The sequence below is a fragment of the Folsomia candida genome, unplaced genomic scaffold (assembly GCF_002217175.1).
Source record: "Folsomia candida strain VU population unplaced genomic scaffold, ASM221717v1 Fcan01_Sc002, whole genome shotgun sequence".
NCBI lineage: Eukaryota > Metazoa > Arthropoda > Collembola > Entomobryomorpha > Isotomidae > Folsomia > Folsomia candida.
In genome coordinates, this window is record NW_019091194.1 from 7,941,679 (window position 1) to 7,966,938 (window position 25,260).

The 25,260-nt window shown below is 39.8% G+C and overlaps 5 protein-coding genes and 1 long non-coding RNA gene across 7 annotated transcripts; 2 read left to right on the forward strand and 4 right to left on the reverse strand.

Annotated features, from left to right (window-relative positions):
- Positions 1-5,315: 5,315 nt before the first annotated feature.
- LOC118434249 lies at positions 5,316-5,896 on the forward strand. Its single transcript, XR_004833862.1, has 3 exons — positions 5,316-5,482; positions 5,550-5,612; positions 5,681-5,896. It is a non-coding gene; the product is annotated as an uncharacterized LOC118434249 (long non-coding RNA).
- Positions 5,897-6,222: 326 nt separating this feature from the next.
- LOC110844992 (CAAX prenyl protease 2) lies at positions 6,223-8,194 on the forward strand. The gene is made up of 7 exons (XM_022091348.2): positions 6,223-6,755; positions 6,831-6,933; positions 7,012-7,153; positions 7,236-7,429; positions 7,532-7,574; positions 7,655-7,717; positions 7,795-8,194. The coding sequence occupies exons 1-7, from the start codon at positions 6,598-6,600 to the stop codon at positions 8,001-8,003; spliced, it is 912 nt and encodes a 303-aa protein (XP_021947040.1). The 5' UTR covers positions 6,223-6,597; the 3' UTR covers positions 8,004-8,194.
- Positions 8,195-8,198: 4 nt separating this feature from the next.
- Positions 8,199-25,241, reverse strand: LOC110844989 (BTB/POZ domain-containing protein KCTD3). Its single transcript, XM_022091344.2, has 18 exons — positions 24,805-25,241; positions 24,614-24,698; positions 24,526-24,549; positions 24,370-24,453; positions 24,103-24,223; positions 23,679-24,027; positions 23,425-23,613; positions 23,253-23,355; positions 10,667-10,911; positions 10,512-10,573; positions 10,309-10,438; positions 10,129-10,241; positions 9,992-10,064; positions 9,712-9,839; positions 9,138-9,234; positions 8,880-9,025; positions 8,739-8,810; positions 8,199-8,640 (listed from the first exon to the last, which is right to left on the reverse strand). The coding sequence occupies exons 1-18, from the start codon at positions 24,849-24,851 to the stop codon at positions 8,408-8,410; spliced, it is 2,301 nt and encodes a 766-aa protein (XP_021947036.1). The 5' UTR covers positions 24,852-25,241; the 3' UTR covers positions 8,199-8,407.
- On the reverse strand, positions 11,305-15,548 carry LOC110844991. Its single transcript, XM_022091347.2, has 5 exons — positions 12,798-15,548; positions 12,506-12,709; positions 12,150-12,437; positions 11,937-12,075; positions 11,305-11,874 (listed from the first exon to the last, which is right to left on the reverse strand). Exons 1-5 carry the CDS (start codon positions 12,828-12,830, stop codon positions 11,486-11,488), a joined length of 1,053 nt encoding a protein of 350 aa, XP_021947039.1. The 5' UTR covers positions 12,831-15,548; the 3' UTR covers positions 11,305-11,485.
- On the reverse strand, positions 14,370-18,058 carry LOC110844990. Its single transcript, XM_022091345.2, has 6 exons — positions 17,885-18,058; positions 17,601-17,764; positions 17,401-17,503; positions 16,957-17,330; positions 16,198-16,856; positions 14,370-16,134 (listed from the first exon to the last, which is right to left on the reverse strand). Exons 1-6 carry the CDS (start codon positions 17,916-17,918, stop codon positions 15,780-15,782), a joined length of 1,689 nt encoding a protein of 562 aa, XP_021947037.1. The 5' UTR covers positions 17,919-18,058; the 3' UTR covers positions 14,370-15,779.
- Positions 19,269-22,792, reverse strand: LOC118434713. Of its 2 annotated transcripts, XM_035848848.1 has the most exons (4): positions 21,358-22,792; positions 21,113-21,272; positions 20,784-21,041; positions 19,269-20,710 (listed from the first exon to the last, which is right to left on the reverse strand). In XM_035848848.1, exons 1-4 carry the CDS (start codon positions 21,605-21,607, stop codon positions 20,626-20,628), a joined length of 753 nt encoding a protein of 250 aa, XP_035704741.1. In that variant the 5' UTR covers positions 21,608-22,792; the 3' UTR covers positions 19,269-20,625. The 2 variants fall into 2 exon arrangements, with proteins under 2 accessions (XP_035704741.1, XP_035704740.1); XM_035848847.1 differs by having other exon boundaries at positions 19,269-21,041.
- Positions 25,242-25,260: the final 19 nt, after the last annotated feature.

Below are 25,260 nucleotides of genomic sequence, written 5' to 3' on the forward strand. Positions count from 1 at the left end.
CTATTATTTTACGCTGGTTTATTTTATTTTGGCGTTTAAATTATTCAATTCTGGTCAAGAATTTGGGTAATTGAATGATTTTTACGCCAAAATAAAACAAACCGGCTTACACGGCTAACATATTTATTTCGATTACATTAGCCGGTAAACCGAATTATCCTATGAAAGTCATTCAATTACCCAAATGCTTGGCACGAATTGAATAATTTAAACGCCAAAATAAAATAAACTAGTGTAAAATAATAGGATAGTTCGGCTCACTCGGCTAATGTAACGGCGATGAGGTCCATGCCTGGTTTTCACCGTGCGACACATAAATTTTGTTTGTGATAACGTGGGCTACGGCGCTGCTCTGAAAATCTCATATTCACCCGTAATAAACTTGAAAGCGGCCAGATTTTGAATTTAAGTCTATCCTATCCAGCTAGTTACTTTACAATAAAAACTAGTCTCTTAAGCCCGCAATGCGGGCTCTAAGCAAAACGATTTTATTTAGTCAGCGCCACAAATGCCTGCCGAATAATTGTTACACATTTACATTTATAGAACAAAGGAGCGTGGATTTGATTGTCACGTTGTATAGCACGACGTTTAATAATAGAGTTCGTCACGTCACGATTCTAACCTGTGTAACTGCGAAAAACGTTCACGACTCTAAAGGGTGTGAGCACGAAAAACGTTCAGTCACGACTCTAAAGGGTGTGACCACGAAAAACGTTCAGTCACGACTCTAAAGGGTGTGACCACGAAAAATGTTGGGTCACGACTCTAAAGTGTGTGACCACGAAAAACGTTCGGTGACGACTCTAAAGTTTGTGACCACGAAAAACATTCCGTCACGACTCTAAAGGGTGTGACCACGAAAAACGTTCGGTCACGACTCTAAAGGGTGTGACCACGAAAAACGTTCGGTCACGACTCTAAAGGGTGTGACCACGAAAAACGTTCTCTAAAGGGTGTGACCACGAAAAACGTTCTGTCACGACTCTAAAGGGTGTGAATACGAAAAACGTTCGGTCACGACTCTAAAGTGTGTGACCACGAAAAACGTTCGGTGACGACTCTAAAGTGTGTAACCACGAAAAACGTTCGATCGCGACTCTAAAGGGTGTGACCACGAAAGACGTTCGGTCACGACTCTAAAGGGTGTGACCACGAAAAACGTTCTCTAAAGGGTGTGACCACGAAAAACGTTCGGTCACGACTCTAAAGGGTGTGACCACGAAAAACGTTCTCTAAAGGGTGTGACCACGAAAAACGTTCAGTCACGACTCTAAAGGGTGTAACCACGAAAAACTCTCTTTCACGACTCTCAAGGGTGTGACCTCGAAATACGTTCAGTCACGACTCTATAGGGTGTGACCACGAATAGCGTTCGGTCACGACTCTAAAGTGTGCCATTGTTCTAACGTTTTAAAAACGTTGAGGCACTAAAAGCGAAAGCCCGCCCTCTAGCGCTGAAAAACAACCAAAGTCCGATAGGTGGCGCTGGTAGGTAATTAAAATTAGTAAGGCACAGGTCAAGTGTCAACTATACCGTGGGGCACACAGGCCCAGGTCACAGGTCGTGTGTCAAGTATGATGGGTGTGCCCACGTCACAGGTCAAGTGTTAAGTGTGCCCACGTCACAGGTGAAGTGTGAAGTTTAGTGGGTGTACCCAGCTCAGAGGTCAAATGTCAAGTTTAGTGGGTGTGCCCAGGTCACAGGTCAAGTGTCAAGTACAGTGGGTGTGCCCAGGTCACAGGTCAAGTGTCAAGTACAGTGGGTGTGCCCAGGTCAGAGGTCAAGTGTCAAGTATAGTGGGTGTGCCCAGGTCAAGTGTCAAGTATATAGAGTGTGCCCACGTCACAGGTGAAGTGTCAACTTTAGGGGGTGTACGCATGTCACAGCAAATGTCAAATCTAAGGGGTAAGCTCGTTCATTTGATCAAGTCTCGGCAGATCCAAAGGGTGTGTTTCGTCAACGTTTTGGAAACGTTTTGACACTTTAGCGAAAAAGCCCTCTAGAAACGAAAAATGAAACATAGTGCCAAAACTGCCGCTAGGTGACATTAGCTTGGACAATGTGAGACACGTGTGTAATCAAGCGCCAAGCTCAACTGGTAACACACACACACACACACACACACACACACCACTGCACAATTCTTGGTTCTGATATCTAGCTAACTTATAATAACAGGGCATCAGTGATGAATTAATCTAATTAATTAATCCGAAGTGTAAAGTAAAATGCGTACCAATAACTAGAAAAAAACTGAAGTAAAATATATAGAAGTATTTATTTACATTGATGAGGAATTTATTTAGTATTTTATCATATTTTTGTCAACCAAATGGTGCTTATTCTGTGCTTCTGGCCTGCAGGGGTGAACTTATGAAGTTTATCAGGTTGAAGGCCGTTGTATATATATTTGACTCCTTTCCATGCCACCACAGTTTTGTAGTGATCATTAGAGAAGACAGTGTATGCAAAGAGTTTGTATTTAGTTTTCAAAATTGTTTGCACACCAGGCACATCACGCTCTTGGGGATCTTCGCCGCCCGTATGTGCCAGAAGATGGTGGTGGGCCGGTCGTGGGCCACTGATAGGAAATTATGCACTTAGCATTATTACATCCTTCGCATGGATCTTCAATGCGTGAGCTGCACATGAGTGGTAACAAATCTGGCCTCCGGACGACCAGTCCACTTGTCGGGTTTACAAGCTGTTCACCATTTTGAGGACATTCATCATTGTCACAAGTTCTTAATTGCACCATCTGCAGGAGACCGGCTAATTTCAAAAGAAGCGAATCTTCGGAATCAAAAGTATCCAATTTGTTGCCCTTTGGCTTAATTTTCATTAAGTCAATAGATAGATAGATAGATAGATAGTTTATTCAGATTGATTTGGCGGCGGCCTTTACAATCATAATATTATTAGAATTAAAGTAAATTAAATGGTTGGTCTTGGTCTTACATATGTATATATTAATTAGGATTGAGATTTATAGTTCATAACAGTTTTTAAAAATACATAAATATTTTGCATGGTTTCTTTACTTGGTCGAGAAAAACGTGATACAGCATTATTTGGATCATTAAAATTACTAATTAAGTTATTTCTACATTCGTTATATTTAGTGCATACAAAAAGTACATGATAGGTGTCTTCAACATTTCCACACTCACAATGTGTACATATCGGATCTACAAGGTTATCATAGAAATTATTTAGTGCTGCTAATTTAACAGTGGTTTTACTACAGGTAAATTGTGATATATTTGCTCTACATTGTACGGTGGAGCTTGTGATTGGCCATGGTTGGTCAGTATTGAGAAATTCATTGGATTTAATTTTTGTATATAGGAGTTTGTAGTTTGGCATAGATGTGCCATTTTGCATTTTTAAAATGTCATTTTCAAGGGATTGATTATATATTTTACGGATGCATGTCATTGAATGGATTTAAGTTTTCAAAGATCGATTTTAGGGGAGTTGAACAGGATGGTGATAAATATGTAAATATTAGACCAATCTTAATGTGATCTACATACTGAATATGTATTGCTTCAACAGTTTGTTTCATAATCTTAATTTTTGAAATGATACTATTATGTATTGCAAGTATGTGCCCGTTTGAACATCTACCATAATTTGAAGTTCTTGTACCAAATGATTCATAAATATTATACTGCTCTATAATTGGTTTATAATTAAATGTATAGGTATGCCAAGTTTCAGAAAGAAAAAATACCAAAGGTTGATTCTGAAGAATTTCATTATAAAACGTTTTGTCTTTTCTAGCAAGTCCCTCGATGTTCCATGCAATAATTTTGAAGTTGTTGGGAAGATTTGGGTGGTCTGGTCGTCGTGATGAGGTCGTTAGTAGAGGCGGGCCATATCGTCAGGTGTGAGTCGTTTGTGAGTACATTCGATCTGGGTTGTGTTGGGTCGCGGCTTGAATTATGTCCTTTGCATAGATGACTTTGACTGCACCTCCCCCTTCGTCTATGACCATTTTTCCTAATTGGATACGGCAAGTAGCTTTATTGTTTGCTTTAAGGATCTCGGCCCGTTGTTTTCTCAGCAATGCCTGTTCGTCTCGTTGGAGTTTGGTGAGATCATGATTGATGTAAATTTGTGTTCCTTTTAAATTTTTGCTGGCTCCCAGTATTTCTCATGATTACGGATGAGTCGGATCAATATAGGTCTTGGCTTTGCATGATTTTTTCTTCCAATTCGGTTGGCATAATCGTAGTCAATTTTTGCAATTTTTAATTGGGTGGACAGATTTTCAATCACCTTGTCTCGATCTTGGTGTGTTTCGTTGCTGCTTTCTGGGATTCCAATAACAATTATATTGTTGCGCTTCTCATTTCTAAATAAAGTTTCAGTATCATTTCGTATTTGGTCGACGTCATTTTGTAGTTGGTTGTGGGCAGACTTAAGTTCTTCACGAATTGTGCTTTTAATTTGAGATTCAAAACTTTTGCACATTTCTTGGAGATCGCTTTTTGTAACGGGGTCAGTCATTTTTATCAAAGAGTCGTTGCTCGCACTATCCAAATTTAAATAGCTTGTTTCACTCTTATAGTCTCGGGTGTTTCTCTTCTTTAAATCCTGCTGCTCTGGCGACGTTTCCGTAGAACTCGAAACAGTGTTTCTGGGTCTTTTTGGGGTCGCACTTTTCGAGGTTTTATCGTTTTTTGAGAAGTATGAGTTATACCACGTAGACATTGTTCCCAAATGATTTACCGGATGTTGGAATTGGTAAATTCATTATTATATATGGCTCAGTGTATTAAATGTATGTATTAGATACGGCTCAATGTATTGAGAGAAAAGAGGCTTGTACTATGGATTTGTAAATGAATGAGAGCTACAAAGACAGTGATGTTGACAGTTTGAGCTCAAAACCAAGACTTCATTAAGTCAATAAGGGCAGTCTCTCGAGCTTTTTCTTGGCTCCCCTATCCAACTGCCGAAGTACTCGCTGCAAAGTAGCAACTTCTTCCACACCGTTTGATGCCATGGTTGATAAGAAATCCTTGGTCCTGTTGTCTAGGCAGTGAAGATAATACAAGATTTGCAGCTGGTTGTCCATACTGCATGTATTTGACACATTAACTGCTTTCCCTTTGTGGGTAATTGTTCCTCCCCATCGCAAACGGGGACACCCTCCAGTGGCGTTGAATTTGGTTTTGGTGGAATTTTTTGGCTTTTCTTCCTCCATATGTCGATTCCTCCATATTCCCATTTTTAAGTGTCTTGAATTTAAAGATATCGTAGGTCAGAAAGGTGAGCCTGGTGCTTTCATTGTTGGAGAGAAGGGAAATAAGGGAGATCTAGGTATTCGTGGCGAGAAAGGGGAACCAGGACTACCAGGTACTAAATATTTCAAAATTTGACAATGCTATAATGTTAATTAATTTCACTTTGAAACAGGTCATTGTGATTCAGATCAAATTAGAGCATTATGTTCAACTATTATATCAGGTTATAAAATTTTAAATTCTCATACGTTGCAATAATTTTCATGCACATGTACGTCATTGTTATGCAGAAACTTTGGCGGCTTTAACATCGACAACCCCACTACCTGCACAATCCTCTACTTCCCGCCCTGGTAAACTATCTCATAAATATTATTTAAATAAGTCCTTTATTTCTAACCGATATTTCTTAAATTTACAGCAATTAAGGGTTACTCCAGAGATGAGTATTACGACACGTCAGTGGAACTCCCACATTTCTAATAATATGTTTCCATAGTCGTTGGGAAGTCAGTAATACTTTTAAAATACAAAATTACTACTTTAACAATTTGGCAATTACTTGATTTGTTCAACTTATAGCAATTGCAATAAGGATGTAATAATAAAACAATTCCAAAATGCATATTATGTAATCACAAAAATTGTTATTTCAGCGGTTAGATTTCATTTGATGTTTGAGATTTTTTGGAAATTTGAGATTTTTGGAAAATTTGAAATTTTTGGGAAATTTGAGATTTTTGGGAAATTTGAGATTTTTTGGGAAATTTGAGATTTTTGAAATTTTTTGGGGAAATTTGAGATTTTTGAAAGTTTGGGGAAATTTGAAATTTTTTGGTAGGCGGTAAAAGTAGGCGGTGGGGGTGCCTATGGGTAGGCGATGAAAAATAGGCGCTGGGGGGTGCTTAAAAGTAGGCGATGAAAAGTAGGCGATGGGGAGTACCTATGGGTAGGCGGTAGGCGGCGGGGGCGACAACATGTGTTTGGTGGTGTCCTTTCTTTCGGCCATTCGTGATTTTTGGGATGATATAAATTACTTTGTAATTGCAAATTGAAAACATTTATAGGATCATGGCAGGTTTCGGAATTAAAAAGTATGGTATTTGACTAATCCGTGTCCAGTTGACATGTTCTCTACAACCCAGTAAGACGAAGAGTGCCATTTTGTATCTGTCACATGTGTCATCATGTGTTGTAAATATGTTGTAAATACATACATGCACAATATTTTAGTAAATCTATTTTTCACAACAAAGTAAAATTTTACTTTAATTGGAACTATTTTGCTGTTGTTTTCTGTAATGCTATAAAGCGACAAATAGTTAATTGCCTACTACGATGGGGTCACAACTCAATAATGCCCCTATCTCGTCATCTGAAGGGATCCACTATGAAGACGTTTCGTCGTTTTCTTGTCGAACCACTTACATGGCTTGTTTCGGTTTGGCATTGTTATATGTTGGAAGTTTGTATGTATGGAAGACAGAGCATCCTAGGTGAGCACAGATAATCAAATTTAAGTTGGACGTATAAGCTTCCTTTGGTTTGATGATATTCATCCTTTTACTTAGCACTCATCCAGCAACGATGAAGAGAAGGTTTATTAGCGTTACTATTATCACCATGCTGTCCCCAAAATTCGTCGAGTACTTTATAGATCCTGATCTCTTACTGGTGAGAAAGTTATGAGCAAGTACATACTACATACATGATATATATACAGTTGACATGCAATTTTGGCTCTTTCCATAGAATTGTGCATTATTGAGGCTAATTGGTATCAGATTGGATGGCATAATTCCGGCATGCCTTTTACCCATGATATTAACGGCGATCCTTTTTCTTGGCCCTCTGAGCATGGAAGCTTTCATTGGTCTCTGGAATATTTACACTGGTGCTACACCATATTTTGAAGGGGATGGATTTGTAACTTTAAACTAACCTAATAATAATAATGTTTTTTCATTCATATGTAGAACCTCGGTACTGGCTGACGAACATGAAAGAACTGATCTGGATTAGAAATTATGTAGTGGCCCCACTTTCTGAAGAATTAGTATTTCGTGCGTGTATGTTGGTGTTAATTATTCATTGTACGAGACCAATGACTGCTGTTTTTGTGTGCCCAATTTTCTTTGGTGCTGCTCATTTGCACCACATGGTAGAGCAGGTAAAAAATTGATTAATTTGAAAATGATTTTATGAGATAACATGGGATTTAAAATGCTTTACATATACATCTAATGGGTCATCTAATTTTTCACGTATCCAGATACGGTTTGGCGTGCCATGGAAAGTGGCATTTCTGACATCGTGTAAGTTTTACGTTTTTCCTTAAAAGTGGAGGTACTAATATTGAGTTTATACTTATATACATGTATATATTCTCCTGTAGGTTTTCAATTTATGTATACTTCAATATTTGGTGCATACTCAGCCTACCTTTTCCTTCGAACTGGTAATACATTCATGTATTTAATTAATCACTGCTGCACATGTACATACATATGAATGTAATTCTCTAACAAATTCTAGGCCACCTCATTGCACCTGTTTTAGTTCACTCATTTTGCAATCATATGGGCTTTCCGGACATTGTGTCATTGAAAGAAATGCCACTAAATCAACGCCGAATCAGTATTGGATGTTTTGTTGGAGGGGTGATATTGTGGTCTCTCATGGTGGAACGTATGACTGATCCTAGATTATATTCAAACGATTTGCCTTGGAGCAATGCAGTTTAACAAGAATAATAAGAATAAATAGATTTTGATTTCATCAATCCCTATCCGTTTCATCTGTTTGGTATTGTGCGCACTAATTATGATTAAGTTTAGATGTAAGTTTACATTAATTTTAATCCTTTCGTAGTTAATGTGTAATTATGAGGCTTGTTATTATTACTAGTCAAATAAAACCATAACTTTCCGAGGAATATGTATTATGGATACCGCACGGATCGTGGTTTATTACAATATTACTATGAAATTGCGTGATTAAGCTTATTGTGAAAAAAGATGATATCTTATTAACAAACAACAAATGACTTTTGATATATCTTAATAGGAACTCAAGGTATGTATAAACAACAGCCTCACCCAATATTTCACAACAAAAGTAATTGTCATGCATATATCTTAAAATAATTTTAAACCTTAGTTCCTTGCGTCGAGTCAATAGTGGACTGCCCACTGTTGTTATCAGCATTATGCTGTTGCGACAAAAATGCCATGTTCGCTGCTTTCAACCTATGCGGTGAAATGCCCGTTGGTAACATTGAGGGTGAAGGGGATGGAGTGCACGCGTACGAAGTACTCAAGTCGCACTGATCCAAAACTAGCAACAATTCTTCTGGGGTGGGGCCACCACTACGTTGAGTTACTGAGACAAAACATAATGTCGTTCTTAATTTCATGGATAGTGATTTAATTTACTTAAAATGCAGATAACAACAAGAATAAATAGTCCTTAATCCTTACCTGGCTCTCCTTTAGAAGCTAGGTCCAAGGCTGTTGTTAAATCCCACATTTGAATAGAACCCATATGAGTAGCTGTGGAGGCGAAAATAATTCTTAAAATCAATTATATAAATTATACAAAAGACAGTGTATTTTACTCACCGCCTTGTTGTCGCTCATCCTCCCGGACGTCATGTCCAGTGAAAATAAATCTCCTTGGACGAGATCCCATACGACTTGAACCTTCGCATTCGTGAACGCAGAAGGACGTGATGGTCGTCGAATCAATTGATTTTATAGTGCAAATTCTAAATAATGGTGTTTAAATTTGTAATTATTAAAAAATACAATGCTTGTAAGTAATGATTCAGGGCGAAAACCGATATCGGTATCTATTTACAAGTGTGTGATCACAAATACCTTTTCCCATTCGAAGCCAGCCTAACATATAATTGGTCCGTTTCAGGAACAACCTTCTGGATGAAAACTTGCTCATCGTCCTGTTCACCATATGGACCTGTATCATTGAAATAAAGATCACATATTAATTTAATTTTATGTACATGTCATCTACATACTTAGAATCAACTAAAAACCGATTTGCGACAAATTTAAAGAAATGGGTTACTCGTAAAATACCACTGCATGGCGAATTGCAAACGTCCTATGACAATTTTCAAAAACCCGTGGAGGTTGCCCTAAGAATCCTAAGTTTGCCAAGAATAATTTGGTCTTTATGTGTCATACTCATATTTTCAGTTTAGGTTAGGTAAGTATCGAGCTTCTACGACCCTACCCCCATCACCCATATCTACTTGGTAGATTTTGCTTATCGTATATATATAAGAAGCAAGTATTAAATATAGATAAGTAGGACGACCAAATCAATAAGTACGGATGTTTAATTTTAAGCCAGAGAGTTATCGTGTTGACAGACCGACATTCATGATAAGCCTAGTGCAAAAAAAAATATAATTGTGTTGACTTGACGTACCACAATCATTACCAGCTCCATATGACGTGCAGGAGTCTACCTCTTCTAATGCAACAATTTTAAAAGAGGACAGAGGAGTTGATCCTGGGTCAGTAATTATCATTCCTCTAAATCTCGTCATGGTCCAGCTGAAATAAGTACCAAGTTGATTTATTTAGGTTACCTAATTTTCAATTACAGGATGAGTGACTTATTAAATTTTGAGGAAGATGACGGGTGTGATAATCAGCATAAAACTGCTAGTTATGGTTTTTGATTACGAAAATCTCCACTTACATACCTTCGAACATGATTGTACTCGCTACAAACGGAGACCAAGTACTTTTCGCTTAATTTTACTTTGGTCACTGGACCTATAAATTTACCAACGGTTACATAAGTCTTTTATTAAATATAATGTGTTGAATTAATGATTACTTCGATGAACAGTAAACGTCTGGAAAAGCTGGGGTCCATGTCCGACTGTTTCAGGGTGTTGAACAATCACACGTACCATACCAGATTGTGTGCCGTATGCAATTTCAATCCAGCTGCCATAATATCCATAAAAAACGTGTTATAGTGATTCTTGTTTATTATGTGCATCATGGTACTCACTTTCCAGAAATGCTAGTCTTTGGTGTCAAATATACCGATATTGATGTTATAGGCTCACTTGAAGGATCACGGTACAATTCTGTCACCAACAAATCGTTATCTTTCATCCGGAGAGGGAACTTTTGCATATCTAGAAATAATAAAGGATATCAATACAATAGAAAATGTAATAATATTCTTCATGTAGTGTAGCACATACATACCAATATAAGAAATCGCCCCACTACTGCACCCCAACAACAGGAATGATCCTGCTGTGTCGAATCTAAAAATAATGTAGATGCAGTGAGTGCATCCTGTTGAACAATTTGATGATAATATGAGTAATAGACAAAGATAGATGCTACCAAAGACTTACGACATTATTGGGACAATATCTTGCACTAGCACATGCTGCGTCATAGAATGCCAAACTCCAATCTTTCCCATTTGAGATAAGGCAACTAGTTGAGTACCGATGAAAAATAGAAATTCAACAGGGACGGGCAGTGTAAATCGTCCAATATCGGTCCGAGCACCCTCATCACCAACGCCCCACATAAATACCACAGATCCTGCAGCGATAGCAATCATCTTTGTGTACCCTTCTCCGGAGTTAGAGCTCTAAAATAAATAATAAATAAATAAATAATTGTGTTTCCTCAAAAATTGAATGAAGGAGTTCTCATGAAAAGTACATACAAGAGATGAAATGAGCGATATGAACCCTTTTTCCAGTACCACGATCAGAATAATATCACCCAGTTTGAGCTAATTTCAGCCCCTTTGTTACATTTAGTAAGGGATTCCACGTGTAGGGATTCTGCATCCCCCACCCGACCATCAAACCACTCGCCATCCTCGGTCAACCGGACTCTACCGTGTTGCCCGAGGACGACATTTAAGCAAGAGCACTCTCCGTCTCTCGAGGAGTCCGTCCGGAGAGATCAACATCTCCCCAACTCCTCTCTCCACATTTTTCCCAGCACCACGCCTTCCGCGTGGTCGCCATCTTCTAATATTTATTCTCTTATAAAATATCATCATAAATTCATTTAACCAAGTAATTGATTTCGAATTGTGAGTAATAAAAACCCAATAACTATTGTCAAGTGAAAATATTGAGTGTACCTATATCGAACAGTGTGTTTTGGTCATAATCAATGAAATTCGTACATTGAATCGTACCAGTTGCAGTTTAGTACAGTTTGGTGCATAATAAAAGTCGGAGTGGAAATAAAGACGGTATTTCGATAGCGTACATTTGCCAAGCGAGAGACAAATTACATCCTCCCCGTGCCCGTCGTGCTCTCTTCTGGCTACCCCCCCCCGTAGGCTTGGTTAGTTCGTGAGTGGTACGACCCATTTGGCCCTGAGGACCGTGACGCCCATTCGGCCCCACCAGACCTGATGAGACAACCAGGACGCCCACGACCAAACAAAAGCCCACACACGATCCTAATCCAAATATTTCCTCCTCCTCCTCCTGAGGAGGATTGATCACTTCCTCTGGGATGGGCTCAATACGGGCCTCGTCGGCCATCACTGGGGGTGGAGAAACTACCTCCGCGAGAGCCTCACCCTCACCTAGTAATCAAATAAAATGTCACACAATAAAAGACGAGTATGTATTATTATGTAATACATACTTTCTTCAGAGTATTGCTGGTCAGCGACCAGAATTGGTGCAACCGGCAGACCTGCTTCCATGCCGCGTTCTCTCATCATGCCCAAATGAACCAATTGACCGTCACCGGGTCCAACGTGTTGTTGTTGGAGGTCAGCAACCTGAGCGAAAAAATGTATGAAAATTAATAAAACTTGACTTAAAAAATGAATGACAAATGAGAAAATAAACTAACAATTTGGTCAACAAATGGGATGTTTACCCCGCGAGCGAGCTGACCTGACTCAATGTCCATGAGGATCTTCACAGGGACAACTTCCTTCTTCATGGTCCGACGTGAGTCCGTTCCCCACCGGAAGGCCGGATCAACTTTCGCCCGTTGGCTTTGAATCCGGTGGAGGACCTCTCGGTGTTCAACAGAATTGAGGGATAAATTTCTCAACAAGTATGTCACGAAATCCACAATCCCTTGTCGAAAGCCCTCCACGGGGATAAGTGCGTTAGCCCACGTGACCACCGCATCCTGCACATAAAAAAATAAAGAAACAAGTGCATAATTTTGCCCAAAAAAATAAATAAATTTTTCCCTACATTAGGCCCTCGCGGGAAGAGCGCCATTGGAAGAGGTCCGAGAAATGTCCTCTCCCCCAACCGATTACGAAACATTATCCCAGCTATGGCCTCGAATTCCGATGGGGTCGCGTGGGTGGCCTGAAGGAACCAAGTAAGCCATCCCTGGATGTTGCTGCTCCTCCCCCTCGACGCTGGACGTCTTAGATACGACCGAATCTGTGCCTATAATTTATATAAGTAATTATTTAAAAAATTATGTACAATTTATGAATCAATGGTCAAATAAAAAAGTTTATTGACTTGTACTTACAAATTCCTCTCTGAGAAGACCAAATCGACTCATGTTTCTTCGAGTAATTAATTGGTTGGAATAGTGTAAAAAAAACAAAGTGGAGAATATTTTTGTACTCAACTCAGGTTTACATGTATTTATTCTCCCTTCCCGCGAGTGCCACTTTCTCACCACTCGATGGGCATTCTCATGGAGTGTGACGCTTTGTCAACGAAACTGCAAACAAACACACACTCCACTTCTGCGCACAACTCTGAGCTCTCTCGAGGAATTTATTTGTTTGAAAAATTAAATTAGTAGGCCTTCACAGGATTTATTTACACTCAAATCTCGATTGCAATTATTATTTTTGTCTCATCATGGGGAAACGGAAGATAAAGGCTCCTCCCGGAAAGGTTAAGGGATATTTCATTGACGAAAACGGTGAGAAGTGGCCCAAGTGGATACCTCCTTCTCCTACCCCTTCTTCGTCGATCCCACTTATCGAGTAAGTTGTAAATAATTGTGTAATTAATTTTCCCTGTACTTAAGGCCATCTAACTGGGAAATAATTATTCTTAGTTTTATTGTTTTTAGGATCTCAAGCGATGACGAGACGGAAGAAATGTCGGCCAGTTTTGACGAGGCGGAAGCTGTCACCAGGTTTGTTTCGAATAATAATTTGCTTTCCAATATTGGTCATCGCCGGGATTAATTATAATATTATTGTTTTCAGGATTTCGAGCGAAGATGACGGAAACGATGACATGTTGGCGACTTTTGACGAAGCGGAGGCTATTGCTAGGTTTGTTTCTAATAATAATTTACTTTCCTTCAACATGGGTCATCGCTGAGATTAATTATAATACTATTGTTATTGTGTATTAGGGCGGAAGAAATTTCAACATTTCGACAGTACGAGGAAGATTGGGAGCTGTCTCGTGGACTCCCTGAAAAGGTCGATGTCGAGCTGAGTTCGTCGAATTCTTCAGAACAAGAAATGGGATCCCCAGTTCAGGTTGGTTTTAGTGCAATTATATTAATTTAAGGCTCTGCTAAGACCTCAATTTGTTTAAATAGGGCTCATCATCGGGGGTCGAAGTCGTTCCTGACCTCAAGAAATTGGCGAAACTCCAACACGAGGACAATCTGAGGAACTTCCTGGAGAGACAGCCCTTTGAATGATCGTGCCGAACTAATCCGTTTAGGACGGGCTGCGGGCCTTCGCAGGAATTTTCAGAACATAGTATTTTCAAATGAGCTTGGATTCCATTTCGAACGCCCCAATGGAAGGAATGAGTCCTTGGCGTCAGATGTTCGGAAAAAATGGAAGAGCAACGGCTCGACCATTTGTATGGAATCCAACCGCATCCGTAACGCTGCCCCAGAACATCATGAGATGGCCAGGGAGTTAATGGCCCAGAAACGCGCGGAGACGCCCCATCACTACATCTTCTACCTAGCTGATATTTTCACAACGTCTTTGGACGTCAAACCGTGTCGAAATGGAGATGTGCCATGGTCCGAAATCTATGACAAACCTGGAAACAGCCCACACTTGTACCCCGGGTACTGGACTTCCCACGACGGGCTAATTTGCATGCGTTGTGGTCACTTCAAAAAATGGGCTATCAGCAAAGTGTGGGATAAAATCAAGTCCCTGTTGAAGGTCAAATCAGACGGAAATCTGGAGAATTCTGTCGTCTGTTTGGAACTTAGAGCCATAGTTTGTGACGATAAGGCTACCGCCCAGCAGGCCGAGGCATTTGTGATGGTAAGGAAGTATATGTGTTGAATTTTTGCTCTGTACAAACAAATTATTTTTTTTCTCGCAGTATTACCTCGTCACCTGGAATGCAGCCTACCCAAATGATCAACAGAACGGAACATCAACGGAATAGCCCTTTGGCTTGGGGGATCGGGGGTGGAACTGTCACCACGCAGTCACACGTTCGATTCCTCTCTGTCCGGGAAGCTATTTGCTAATCCTACTCGGCTCGGTGTTAGTACGGGGTGGGTGCTCCTCTCATGGTTGGGTGAACCCGGCCAGACGGTCTGGCAATGCCAGAAAGGGGAGCCCTCACAGAGTCCGTTCTCTGTGAGAAGATCTAACTCATCGCCAGAGATATATGGTGAGAAGGAATCGTCACGGATTGAAAACCAGATGAGTTAATCTGATATCTAATGACGTTAAAGGATTATTTTCATTTTTTTTTTCATTTTCAACAGCCGTGGATCATCTCTGACCCGGATGCCGCTCTCGTCCATGGATTGGGTCTCCACCAAAAAGCAGAGCAGTATGTGAGGGATGGTGTGAAGCTTTTCGAAATAGTTCCTGACGACAGCCCAGGAATAATTCCTCCCTTCCCGCATATGGCATCCTTGGACGAGGTCACAAACCTCCCGATCCTCATCCCGGAGTCGGCCCTGAAGGAACGCTGGATTGATGGCACTCGCGTGGATGCAAGGGGCAATGCTGTGCACAACAATTGGGAGGCGTAGATAACTCTGATGAAGACCGATAAACCACGCATTTTACAAATATGAATTGACTTTTATAAAATGAATAACGCAATGAACAATGTTAAGCTGGATTTCCACTGCCGTGAGTCGTGAGCGACCTACGACGGAAAGCGTCCGACAGCGTCCACCTACATTTTCCGCTCCAAGTCCATTTTCACCAATGCGCTACCTTGGGCAGATCATCCGCTAACGGAAGCGGACGATTTGCTGTCAAACAATCCGCAGCGTAGAGCGGACGGGTGGAAATGCTCGTTCTTTTATAAAATTAATCACAAACCAAAACATAGATTTTAGGGAAAAATGCAGACACATATTTAAAAACTTAACCAAACAAGTGAATTCAACTGTGTAATGAATGAAATAATTTAATTCGAGCACGTAATCAAATATTTACTATGTGTGATCAAATTTTAATATATTTATAATACTTGTAAATATAAAAATCAATTCAAGGTGATTCAATAAATAATTAGAGAATATGTATTAAATTTTATTATTTTAGTTGGGGCGCCCTGGTTTCTGGTACAGAAATTTACTTTCAAGCTTCTTCTTTCGAGCTTCGTCGGTCAGGGGATGATTTATTTCGTGCATCCGTTTAGCTATATCATGAAGGGCCTTGTTCAAATTTTTACCACAATCTGGGCGGTGATGAAAGGGATGTGCACAATTCCAGCAACCTTCATCAAAGAAGTAGAAAGCAAAGGCAAGTTGGACTTCTTTTCGACTCAGCTTGACCTTTAACAATTCTTCATAAAAAGAAACCACCTCTCCTGCCGGGCGCCCGGGTAGTCGCATTTGAAAGGAATATCTCCCTGCAGGTTCAAATTTCTCGTAGGTTGTTTGGTCTTGGTTTCTATAAAAAGACAATTCCTGATTATCTTCACATTTATCAAAAAGAGAGGTAAGAATACCTTACCTAATAAAACATTGAAGTTTGCATTCATTTGTAAAATGTAAAGCACTTTGACAATTAAAGCAGGTGGATTCGTCAAACTTCTTGTTTCTGGAAATTCTACTGCCACCTCGGCCAACTGCCAGGGCGTCCAATTTTTTATTCAGTTCCTTAATTTGTTCTTCAAGACCTCGATTCGTTTCCATCAAATCGACGGCGCCGTTTGGAAATCCTGGGAGAATCTGTCGTTTGAGCTCTGCAAGTCGCTCACCTCTAGCTTCTGGCTCCAGGTCCACGATTTTGAAACGTTGGGACCGACTCCAGTTGAGATCCAGCTCAACAGACCGTTCCAGAGGCCAAATGAGTTGTGTTGGTGGTGTTTTCAACCCATTGGGCATTCGGAGTTGCATTTCTTTGAGCAGATCCGGAAATATAAATCCCCGTTCCAGCACCTCGGTCCGCTTCTGAGAAATATGTGTAAAGAATCCTAAACGCTGGCGAGCTTCCACTCCCATCGCATCACTTTCCTCCCACAAGACTGGTTCAATGTCGGGCTTGGCAAGTTCTTTGGCATGGGCCGAGTAATCCCGTTTAAGAATTTCTAATGCTTTCTCTAGTGTTTTGTACATCCATTTTTTGCATTGTTTCAAAGAGCAGTGCACGATACTATCCGATGTATTTTCCTAGGCAAGGAAATTCACATTATTATATCACTATTAGTTGAAGTGGTGCAAATTAGGAGAGGAATAATAATTTTGTGGTAAATTTTATGAGAGTACATACGCGCTGGTGCCAGAGACATCCTAGCCGAAGGCGTTTGTTAAGTGATGAGCTGATATCAAAACTGTGAAGGGTAGCGGTTGCGTACTTGATGGACGCGACGTACGCCAAGTTTGAACTTTCTGCTGGAAGAGGACCATCTTTGGTAGTGGTACTTTTCGCTTTACCACCACCCACTCCGGTACCTACACCACCCACTCCGGTACCTACAGGATCACTCGCTTTGACCACGGACTCAGTTGACTTCTTGGTAGGTCCCTGCACTTCCTGAACTACTTTTGCTTGTAGGTCTATGGCGCACTGTCTAATATGACAGGTTCGAAATAACTCTAAGACGAAGCGTTCCATTGAGAGAACGCGAATCCGAGGGTTGCTTCCTAAATAAATATAAAGAGGAACATTTGGCAAACTCGTATATGATTATTTCTGGAACGGAAATTTGCTCACCATGCTGTGCCATCAGCCAGGCCAAGCATCCAACAGCTATCGGGATATTATCTTCAGCAGCGAATACATAGTGGTAGGGACGCCGTGGGGTCTCGTCCGACAGCTACAAAGCAAGAAGAGTGATATTTACATTACAATACATATCCTTCATTTATGTTCTTGCAATGGAATGCTACACAATTGCTAATGGTTAGTAATACCTCAAACGTTCGTGATTGCTCCCAGATTGACTTGACGACCTCGTCGTATCGGTCTTCCCCCACAGAATAGGCAAGCCCTCGACTGTAGGTGTAGGGAGGAATTGGCAGCGAAAGTTTCCTGCTCTGTTCCTGCACCATCTTCCAATCTCCAAGCTTGTCAAAACCTGCACAACATAATTAAAGTGAGTTAAACCAGTTAAATGTGACAGATATATACAACATATAACAATACAATATAATGCTTTCCAGGCATACCAAAGCATTGTAAAAGATGGAAAATTTACCAGGATCAATTGGTGACCCCCCATACCACACCATCCCATCCTTAAGGTTCCAGGTGAGGCAGCAAAACTCTGCAGGAGCAGTAGTCTGTCCTGGTGCAGGACAATAGTTGTTAAATCAAAATCCAGCACGGCTGCAAAATAGTCCCGAATTTTTGAAAATGCTTCATCCTGGTCGTGAATATTAATTTGAACAGTCTTAATCGACCAATCGGGAAGTGTTTTTCGTCTAGGACAACATTAAAACCATCACTCACAATAATTCAAAGTCATTAATAGATTTGAAAGAGAGGTGAATGTAGAATGTATAACCGTTTACTTGCTATTATGGGGACCAGAATTTTTGAAAACTGCCGTTTCCGGTGGTTGAAATAAAACAGAAGTTGGCCCTGGCTCCTTTTGAGTTTCTTGTGCATGTTCAGGTGCTTTCTTTTTGGATTCTGGTTTAGAACATTCCTTTACTTCCACCTTGACTTTCCCTGCGGTTTGTTTGAAGAGAGGGTTAGGAAGAACGAATGGAGATTGATTCGATTTGGGTCGACCAGGTAAAGACGACGGCACAGGCAACTGTGAATCCATCGGTTCTGAACCTGGTTGAGGGAGATGACCATGTTGACGCATGTGTTTATCAATCGTATTTCCAGTTTGCAAGAGTATATCACGAAATGATCCAAATTCTTTCTATAATAAATAATAATAAAACAAAAAATAAGAATGACTCATAAAATAAAAATTTTTAATGAATTTCTATTACTCGTATTACCGGATCAATGTTAAGTTGCACTTCCGGTTTCACCATGTCTCGTTTCTGCCCTCGTCCATTGGCTAATCTTTTACCTGCTCGACCACGGAGGAACATATTCTCTTCCCCCTTCGGAACAACGCACGGTACTTCTTGTCCATGCACAACTAGGCCTGGTGGAGATAAGGCAGATTTCGCTTTTGGTCGCGTCTGTGGCGGCGTTGATTTCTCCTCCTCCTCTTGGTACACGGCGTACTTGCCCTGTTCAGTCTTATCCATTCTCTGGAAAAAATAAGGAAAACAATTATTTCCATATTTCTATTTATGAAATTGTAAAATATAAAGTAACACGGACTACTTACAAGCCATTCTCTATCCAAAACAAATGCGACCTCTTCCCATCCACCAGAAAAGTTCATCCCTTGTGCCTCTAACTGACGACGACGAATGGTCATAAATGACATGAATGGTGTCATTTTCAATTTTTTCGTAGTTGAAGACATGGCGAGAATAATTTTGGTGTTTCAGCTGTGTGTTGGGCTGTAGGAAAAATGGAGTGAGTATTGCAACCAATCCAACCGCTCAACCCAATTCCTAGTTTGCTCCAAATTTACAAGTATTAACAAAAAATTCAACCTTGTTTAAAATTTAATTAACGATGGATCCAGTTATTATTTTGGCTTTAATCCGGCGCCGGAAAAAAAGAGTGCATCGCTACTGGGTGCATCCTCTTAATTTACTTCGAGGTGTGTGGGGGGAACATCTAAAGATAATTGAAATGTATAATAAGTTCCCTCTGAAATTTCGCCAGTACACAAGAATGACTCCAGCACAGTTTGATACCGTACTGAGCATTGTTAAAGAAGACCTCCAAAAACAGGACACAAATTATAGGACATCAATTCCCCCAGATTTCCGGCTATTTGTCACCCTCAGGTACGACGAAGACTCGGCGCCGAGAAAGAAATATTTATATATTTATTAATGCAATAACTGATACATATAATTCATAACTGGCAGATATTTAGCGACCGGAGATGCTTAGCAAGTATATCTACAAGTTATAGCATGGGGCATACAACTGTTTGGCGAATCGTTCGAGAGACGACTCAGATCTTGTGGAACAGATTAAGTCCAATATTTGTGAAGGTAAAGATAACTTATGTAATAATAATTTGCCTCATGTCCCGCTAATTATTTTTAAGCTGGAATATTTTTTAGGCCCCAACAAATGAAGACTACAACTTAATCGAAAAAGGATTCAGGGAGCGTTGGAATTTTCCTAATTGTATCGGCGCAGTGGACGGAAAACATATAGATATAGAAGCTCCATACAAATCTGGGTCACAATATTATAATTACAAAGGAAGATTTAGTATCGGGTTGATGGCAACTTGCGATGCTGACTACCGATTCACAACGGTTGACGTAGGCGCCTACGGGAGACAAAGCGATGCAGGAATTTTTTCAATTTCTGCTTTAGGAACCAGATTAGAATCAGGTAATTTTACGCTAATTTAATATCGCAGCGCTGTCATAACACATTTTTGCATTATGTAAATGGGAATTTATATTGTAATACTAGGAAATCTTGGAATTCCTGGACCTAAATTGCTACCTGAATCAACAAAACAACTACCATTTACTTTCGTTGGAGATGAAGCTTTTCCATTAAAATGTTACATGATGAGGCCATATCCAGGGCGAGGACTAACTGAAGTGAGAAGAATATTTAACTACCGGCTTTCTAGGGCTCGTCGAATTATTGAGAATTTGTTCGGTGTAATGTCGAAGCGCTTCAGGATATTTCGACGACCCATTGTTGCTCAGCCACAGCACGTCGAAAGTATCGTGAAAGGTATAAATCCACAAAACTTGTACACAATATTAGTCATTACACAATATTACGTATAATAATTATATGCTGTTAAAATTACACAGCCTGCATCGCACTCCACAATTTTTTGCGTTCTCAAGATCTCTCGGCGCCGAGTGCAGATACTTACTGCCCTGCTGGATTTGTAGACACCGGTGATGAAGACAACGGCGCATGGAGGCAAGAAGAAGACTCGTTAGCGCTGCGAAACCTTACAGGTCGGTATTGTATTCTGAGGAAATTCAATTTCGTACATAATTTGTTGAATTTTAATTTTTGCATACGATGACTGAGCTGCTGTCATTTTTCGCAAATCATCCGCCAGAGCCATACAGAAATGGTGGTTCGAGTCTTTGATATTTTGGTTTTCTAAGTATCCCAATAATGCTGCATCAACTTTTTCTGACATCTTTATCTTTTTCGATATGGTCTCAGGCTTGATGGGGTAATCCTCATCTAAATCCGGGACCCGGGAATGATGTCGATCACGTCTATAAGTCGTCTCATCCGGCGCCGGAGTTTTTTCCAAATTTCCGGAAGACCTACGAAGCCCACGCAATAAAAATTAGTTAATAAACTTAATGAATATGCATTTAGTCAATAATAAACATACTCAGTATTGGCAATTACGAACGGCTTTAAAAAGTTCAACATTTCGAAGTACTCCCATTGTTTTTCTTTCTTTCCGGACTTGCCTGACTTGCCTTTCTTCTTTTTAATGACTTTATTGAAATTATCTCGCAGATATTTCCACTTCTTCTTGCATTCAGGAACTACAAAAACAAGCAATTAAAGAGATTAACATTAATTATTACGTGGCGCCACAGAGTCATACTAAACATTAATTATACACCTTACCATCCTTCCCTACCGTACTGGAAATATTTAACCACACCAGTTCCTTTTTTCCACTGTTCTTATTATCCTTTGATTTGACATCGAACAAAATTGGATTTGATCGCACTGTATCTATAAGTAATTCGATATCTTCGTTCCTCCAAGTGTTCTCTTCCTGGGCGCCCGGTATTTCCTCACCCATTACATGATATTGATCCCCATCCTCGTTGATGTTCAAACTTCCTCCATCCTCCTCACTGTCACTCGACATTTTATATTTATTTAGAATATTTTAATTTCATGAAATAATTGATGTTAGCGGAATGTAAATAATAAGAAGTGAATTTATGTGATTTTATATATTCCGCTCAAGGAAATGAGAATTTGTCATAGATTTTGGCGAGCGGACGAAAAAAAGTTGAACCAAGTTCAACTCATCGACTCACAGTTTTTTCGTCCGCGCGGATCGTATCCGCTGAAATGAGTCGGTTGGTGGAAATGAGAGGCAAAAATCCGCTCAACTCAGCTCACTCTCCGCCGCGTCGAGCGGATTTTGTCTGCTTTGGTAGAAATGCCATCGTCGGACACTTTCCGTCGTAGGTCGCGCACGACTCACGGCAGTGGAAATCCAGCTTTACTCATTATGAGTAAATTATAGTAAAATAGACCAGATTTTATTCATTCTTTCCCTTTGTGATTCTATGTACTTGTGGCATTCCATTTTATATCGTCAACCGTAATGTGTTGCCCTCCATGTCATTTCAACATGTTTGCTTTTCTTCCTCTCCCAGTTGGCACTCAAGTTTACTAAATGTTGCAATTTGAGATTGCTTCAAAATTATTATGTACTTTTCCCTGCACAGCAGACCAGAGATTGGTACTTGTTTCACGGTCTACAAGGAACTTTGCTCTCAGCAAAACATTTTAATTGAAACTGACTCGGGTACATTTCATACAAAACAAAATGTCAAGACGCTCTAAATTTTCATAATTAATGTCAAGCATGAATATGCGTAAAGGAAGGTTGTTGGTTTGAAATTGTCAATGTGGTAAATTTTCTCAAATTCTCGTGGTGTTTGGTAGAGAGATATTTATTATCGTGTGGTAAACTTCCTAAATTATATATCTAAACTATATAAAGCAGGCGAGTGTATCGCTGCTGGCTGGCTGGGTCGGTGGCTTAGTTGAGAAGTTAGCCTCTCTTTTTCTCTCTCCACTCTGCAGAGAGAACAGGAGAGGCTAACTTCACTAATGTTGGGGTAACGGGCTTATCGACGGGCCAATTTTGCACGTCGATTGACGGGCTTCTACACTAGTATACCTTATAAAACCTATAAAACAGGTGTGGTTCACTTTTCTCATTTTCAACCCTGGTTACTTATCAACATGCATATGTTACGTGTTGTAGAGGGCTATAAATAAATAGTTGAAACGTGAGGTAATCGTAACAGCGTTTGCTCATTCACCTCCAATATTTATTATTTATCACAAACGACCAACCAGAAAAGGGTTTCACTTCATTTTTCCATTCTTGCAAAGTGCAGAGAGATGTAGATTGAGGAACGCCTATACCCTTCCCACCACCCGATTGTATAACGAAGCCAGTCAGTCAGTAGTGTCGTGTAGCAAATGAGCATCCTTATCATTAAGCTTTGCACACATATCCACCAAGTAGCTTGAGATACTGGCTGTCTCAGATAAGTGATTCTTCTTGGAGCACATCATCGACAGCAGAAGTATTACTATCTCCATACCCACTTTTGTATAATGGCACTCGTCGACTCTCGAAATCTCGGAGGCATCATTTTGTTTGGCGTTTGTCTCATTGCTTTGCTTTTCTTTCACCCTTCTTGTTTTCAGCAGAATCTGCATGTGGTGTGGCTTGGTTTGCATAAAAATTCGCATTAGTTTTTTACCTGTTGACCAGACGTCATTTTTGCATTGATTGCTAATCGGTCAATCATGCTGTCGACTCTTGGACTAGTAAAAATTAATTGCCATCCAGAAGAATCCTTTAATCTGTAAATATGTATAGAAAATAAAGTCTGCAATTTAAAGTATAAATATGTAAATCAAAATCATATTCACCTATAACAGCAAACAAAATGGGCATACGCCACAGCTATCCAGTTTTGATGAGCTCTAATAATGGTCACTCTTAAAGGGTCGATCCAATTACCCTGAGACAAAACGGACAACTCGGTTTTAAAATATTTGTTTAAATCTGCAGAAGAATTTCGGGAATGCCGAGCACCAAATGACGAGTTTCTTGAATGTCTGTATATAATTTAAAAAGGACGAATTATTTAAGAAGAATGTAAGACAATAATAAGTTAACTTACTGCACTGGCCTAACATCCACAGAGGAAGCTCTAGAATGTCCGTTCCTTGCTGATGTCCAATTTCCATTATTATTACTCCCCGTGATTGTGGTACTGCCACTCGCACTTCGAGAATGGTGTCCACTCTTGCTCCCAGAAGAAGACGAACCAGCAGAGTGCGTTTCCGGAACACGAATCCCGGATCCTGGCGTTGGTCTCATGTCCAAACCACGACTAGAATTTCCCATTGTTGATGCTGGTCCACTGCTTGTACAACCACTGGTAATTAGAGATGGCTCATCATTCTTTGTGCCAGGCAAAGTGCAATTTCCGCCCTTTGATGGGTTAGGGGGATCGCAAACAGGAATTGCTAAAGAAAAAAGATACAGCACTCTGAAAAAATCTGAGTTACTGATCCTACTATGTTCGTTTCAAACAAACTCACGAGCTGGGGGCAGAAATCCATAAAAGAGTACGTCCCCACAGGACGAATAATTTAAATCTTCACAGAGTGCCAATCTTTTTACGAGTGGAAGTATACCATAAAACTCGGCCTCATTTCGAAGCTGTGGAGACACATTTCAAAATCATGAAAGAGACCAACTTGAATTTACAAACAGCTACATACAATGAATAGAACATCAAATGAAAGCAAGATGAGCAGGATACTAGCTCTCAAAACCGTCTCAAATACTTTATTATTATTACTTACTGCCCTCATGTCCACGGACCTCATATCCACATCTCGAGTGCGCAAGTAGTTAAGAATGATGGAGAAGAGGGCTGGGTCCCTGTCCTGCAACCATTTTATAATAATAAATTATAAATAATCATTATTAATAAAACCCATTAAATAATTTCAAGTCACCACGAAAAAGGCTCCGGAATCATCCTGTTAATTAAATAAATAAATAACAATTAGATGGATTTTTTATCTCCTGTGTTGCTTTATCAACCTTGAGAGATGAGATGCGACCACTGAGCAAGGCTGTGAAAAAGGAGTCTGGTACCCAAGTGAGGGTGGTGTACGAAGTACTGAACCTTTAATAAATTCGAATATATAGTATCATTAATATAATCAATTGGCAATTAATACGCCCAATTGAGTTAATTGCGATACAAATATACAATATACACTACTGAATACCTCGTTCCGCCCACATTTAGATTGATAATTTCACTCCCACCCAGCATCTTTCTTTTTAGTAACTTAATATAAGCTAGTCCTTCAGGTTATAGGGTGCTGAGATTGGACCGAACTTATCTTTCTTTAATTCAATCCTGTCAAACCTTTATTTTCTTGCCAATAATTATTTTCGTCATAATCGTCATTGTCATGTTATAAAACACAGGAAACGCGAATACAAATTAAGGTCTATATCGTAGTCTTCACATAATAATATGTAGAATAATATGTTGTTAATTTCCAGGAGGTCGTGAAAAACCAATGCTTAAATATTGTTTACTTCTTTATTGAAATGAGAAGCAACAATTTAGGATACCAGATTCGAGTTTTTTTGTACAATGTACATAATAATATTTATGCACCGTATCAGCTGCCGTGACGATGTACGTTACACTACACTGTGTGAACTTACGCACA